The 4,709-nt window shown below is 52.7% G+C and overlaps 1 protein-coding gene across 1 annotated transcript in view; it reads right to left on the reverse strand.

Moving 5' to 3' along the window:
• KRT9 (keratin 9) overlaps positions 1–4,473 on the reverse strand; it is a 5,994-nt gene extending 1,521 nt beyond the window's left edge. Inside the window, 8 exon segments of the mRNA XM_049636095.1 lie at position 1; positions 4–317; positions 696–919; positions 1,045–1,170; positions 1,881–2,042; positions 2,317–2,473; positions 2,592–2,674; positions 3,774–4,473. The exon segment at position 1 is cut by the window's left edge and continues 131 nt beyond it. Of these exon segments, the coding sequence (XP_049492052.1) occupies position 1; positions 4–317; positions 696–919; positions 1,045–1,170; positions 1,881–2,042; positions 2,317–2,473; positions 2,592–2,674; positions 3,774–4,406 (1,700 nt within the window). The 5' untranslated portion in view covers positions 4,407–4,473.
• Between the last annotated feature and the right edge of the window lie 236 nt (positions 4,474–4,709).

Consider the following 4,709-nt stretch of genomic DNA (forward strand, 5'->3'; position numbering starts at 1 on the left):
TTCCTCCTCCGTAGCTGCCACCACTTCCTCCTCCAGATCCACTTCCTTCTTCACAGCTGCCACCACTTCCTCCCCTGCCTCCACTTCCTCCTCCAGAACTACTTCCTCCGCCATAGCTGCCACCACTTCCTCCTCCGTGGCTACCTCCACTTCCTCCTCCAGAACTACCTCTTCCTCCATAGCTGCCTCCACTTCCTCTTCCATGGCTACCTCCACTTCCTCCCCAGGATCCTCTTCCATGACTGCCTCCACTTCCACCGTGATATCCACTTCCTCTGCCACCTCCAGAGCGCCTTTGTCCAGATTCATGAGATTCACTGAGAATGAAAGATAACACAGAGAGAAAATGAGAGACCCCACTACATATACAAGGATGGACCTGGACAGAGTCAAGACCCAAATGTGAATCTTCCTGAGTTTTCCTTCTGCAAGCTAGAGGACAGACTAGGCTGGCACCACAGCTGGAAAGGAGAGCCTCCCTCTCCCTGGAACACGGAGTAGTCCCTTTTCTCATTGTTACCAACCTCCTTTCCCAAAGCCCAGATGCCCTGAGGCTCCCCCACCGAATGAAGAAGTCCTCAACCCATCAGACCCAGTTTACAGGAACTTTCCCAACTGCCTGTGTCCAGAAAGACAGATGCAATGTCAGGGACTTATAAATTCCTAGGGATTCCACAGAATCCTGGGGCACCTACAAGTCCTCCTGGCCACCCTCAAGGAGGCTGCGGTAAGTCGCAATTTCCTGCTCCAGCCGTGTCTTGATGTTGAGCAGAATGCTGTATTCCTGATTCTGGCACTCAATCTCTCCCCGGATCTCAGTGAGCTGAGCCTCCAGGTTACTGATCTGCTCCTGCAACTGCTGCAGCTGGCCACAGTAGCGGTTCTTGGTGTCTTCCAAGGACTTCTCCAGGGCCGATTTCTAGGGGGCATGAGGAGGCTATAAGAGGGATGCTACATCATAGCTCCTCCCCTTCCCACTCCTGGGGATTATGTCAAGCCTCCTGTGCCTCATGTTGGCAGAGGGTCTAGAGCAGAACAGCCAACCTTGCTGAGCTGAGACTGCAGCTCAATCTCCATCTCCTGGATGCTGTGCCGGAGCTGGGTCACCTCCTTGTTGCTGGACTCCATCTCCCGGCCACTATTCGTCACTTCCTGCTCCATCTGGCTCATCTGAAAACCCAAGAACTCAGTGAGAACCAGGCTGGACCAGAAGCTGCAATGAAAAAGGTTCTGCCCCACTCACCCGGACCTTTGCCTCCAAGACCAAGAGTGAGCCAAAACCAAAGACAAGTTATCCTGAGTCCTGGGTCTGCTAGCCAGCCAGAGTAATCCAATTCTCTCAACTTAACATTCCCTCTCAGCAAGGCTCTAAGATTCTTCACACTTGTCCCCAAACCACCTTTCTAACCTCATTTCAAACCGACCCCCAAACACATACACACAAGCACACACACACACACTAGAGACCATGCCCTCATGTGCCAGGGTCGTGTGGTAGGCTCTCGAGGCTCAAGGAGAAAGGAAGACATCAGAGAGCTCAGTGTGGTATAAGAGGCACACCACGCACCTCTACTGGGGGGTCTGATAGCACGTAGACTTACATGAGTTGTTCATGCCCTGCCTTTGTTCACACATGTAATAAATTGTGAGCTTCTTGAGAGCAGCAATCTTATTGGCTCATGTCTGAGACATTAGGACTTCACATAAAGCTGTCACTGACAAGCCACTCAGTAATCATGTTTGTGGGCAATGACTGAAGCTGGATGGAGGACAGCTGAACCGAGAGATGGAGGGGTGGGAGGAGAGAGGGATAGGGTGGAGGAATGGAGGGATGCATGGAAGAAGGAGAGAAGGTTGAATGGGCAGCCCGCTCTGCTCACCTGAGTCTCATATTGCTCTTCAATGTCCCTACGGTTCTTAGCACTGATCCTCTCATACTGCTCGCGCATGTCATTGAGGATCTTGGTGAGATCTTTGCCAGGAGCAGCATTCATCTCCACGTTGACATCCCCAGAGTTCTGCCCAGTCAGCTGACTCATCTCCTGCCAGGGATGATGGGTCTATGAGGTCAAGGGGTAGGATCCTCTCCACCACATTTTAGCCCTCCCTGCTTTCCCAGAGGTACAAAAAAGGGGCACAGTTGGGAAGGCAAAGCCCAACCACCACCATAGGAACTGCTAAGGAGGCACTGGGAGAGTGTCCTCAAAAGTCACGGAGAGGGTGTCTCCCAGGCAATGCCCCATAGCTGTCCCCCCATTGTCTCTGCACTTCCATTCCTCCCACTCCTCAATAAGCCATAAGTAGCCAGTATCATACATCCTCATGATTCTTCTTGAGGAAAATCAGTTCCTCCTGCAGAGACTCATACTGCATTTCCAGGTCAGACTTTTGCATGGTCAGATCATCCAGCACCTTCCGCAAGCCATTGATGTCAGCCTCCACTCCTTGTCGCAGGGTGTTTTCCATCTCATACCTGCAGACCAGCCATGGGTAGGAATGAGCAAGAGGGCACAAGTCCCTACTGGGACATTTAGAGCACTAGGGGGTAGAGAAAGATTGTTGACAGCAGAGGGAGTGGCAGCCGGACTCACTTCATCCTGAAGTCATCCAATGTCATGCGAATGTTGTCAAGATCCAGGAGAGTCTTATGGTTGCCCACTGTGGTGTCCAGAATCTAAAAACAGAGGAGACGGCATGGAACCCATGCTCCTCTGCTATGACCCACTGCTGGGAAGGCAAGAGGCCAGGCAAAGCCATAAGAGATGATGGCCCCATCCGGGAAGATGCTTAAAACGTAGGAGAAGCTTCCAACAGCTGGTACCTGGCACATACCCCTCACAGACTTCAGCAAGGATTTTCAGTGTGACAGTCATTCATTCATTCATTCATTCATTTAGAAAATTAGCTAAACTGAGAGCTCCTCAATGACAGAGACCAAGTCTGGTACATCACTTTGTCTGCCGGAGGCAACACTGAGGGTTGTCATTCACTAGATTGAGTGGATGAATAAGTGGATAGATAGAAACATGGCTGGATGGATGAGTCATATAGATGAATGGGTGGTAGGAGGATGAGTAGATAAGGGCAGGTAGGGGGTATGGAAAAGTAGATTACTTCCATCCCCGGAGTTCTAGATCCTCTTCATCCCCTTAAACAACCAGCATGTGTGTCTGTGTCCAGCTGGAAAGACCAAGACAGGCCCCTCTAGGAGCCCAAGTAGGAAAGAAGAGATACAACTTCTAAGTTTCCCAAACTAGAAAGTTCGAAATTCTTAAAGAGTGAGAGGAGAGACACGCACAGATTACCTCCTCTCTTGAGCCACACGATACGCTCCAAACAGGATTTTTTTTTTCATATCATTACAGAAGTTTCGAACCAACAGGGACAAGAGCTGGTCTGCCCATCCCATGCATTAAATGTGTAGGAGAACAGATCCAGAGAGGGCATCAGGTTTCCCAGAGAGGGCATAGTGAATTGATGGCAGACCCAGGACTGCATCACTGGCTCCCAGGGCAGTGCCTCCATCACTGTGCTCCCTCCACACTGCCTCTCCATTCCCAACTTAGGGTCAGGCCAAGAGGAGACCCCCCACAACCAGTCCCAGGCTCCCCCATGCTAATCTAAGCCTGTCCTCTCTTCTTCCCAGACTCTGAAAGTTGATGAAGCATGTGAGTGAGTGTGTGTGTGTGTGTGTGTGTGTGTGAGAGAGAGAGAAAGAGAGAGAGACAGAGACAGAGACAGCAAGAGAGAAAGATCAGAGTTTCCCCACCTACCTGGTTCTTGAGGTCTTCGATGGTGTCATAGTAGGGGGAGTAATCCTTTTGGAAGGCCATGGGCCCCTGCTTGTTATACCACTCCCGGATCTTACCCTCCAGTTTATTGTTGTCTTCCTCTAGTGCCTGCACCTTATCCAAGTAGGAGGCCAGCCGGAAATTGAGGTTCTGCATGGTGGTCTTCTCATCAGCGCCCAGAATACCACCAGCACCACCATCAAAGTCACTGCCAAAGCCCCCAGATCCCCCAAAGCCTCCTGCAGAACCGCCACCAAAACCAAAGCCTCCTCCAGATCCACCCCCAAAGCCCCCAAAGCCTCCAAAGCCTCCTCCAGATCCACCCCCAAAGCCCCCTCCAGACACACCACCGAAGCGCCTGGAACCTCCACCGAAGCTACCAGCACTAAAACCACCCCCAGATCCTCCACCGTAGCTGGAGCCAAAACTGCCACCACCTCCCCTCCCACAGGCCCCCGAGCGCCCCCCTCCGTAGCTACTGGAAGAGCTGAATCGGCCCCCTCCTCCAGCGGCCCCTGAGGAGCTGACGCGACCGAACGAGGACATCATGCTGCCCCCGCCACCCCTGGAGCTGCCTTGGCTCCGGTAAGAGGAGGAGAATTGTCTGCAACTCATGGCTGGCCCTGCTGCAGCTCGTGGGATAGGAGGCAGTCGTCAGAGTGCTGCTAGTTCCCGAGTGCAGGGTACAGGGCTGTCCCCAAGGCTTCTTACTTATACCCCCAGCTGAAGGTGGCATGCCTGGGTGTGCCCTCTGTCAGCACCAGCCTCCCCCCACAGACCTGAAGGAGGTCTGCGATCGGGAGGCGGCAGTGCCGCCCAGGCTCAGCGTCCTTCTGTGACTCCCCGGAGGCAGCCCAGCCTCTCTCCATTGTGTGGGGTAATTTGGTGATATTAGGCTGTCAGGGGGACCATAAATCA

The sequence above is a fragment of the Panthera uncia genome, chromosome E1, assembly GCF_023721935.1.
Source record: "Panthera uncia isolate 11264 chromosome E1, Puncia_PCG_1.0, whole genome shotgun sequence".
In the NCBI taxonomy this organism is placed as follows: Eukaryota; Metazoa; Chordata; class Mammalia; order Carnivora; family Felidae; genus Panthera; species Panthera uncia.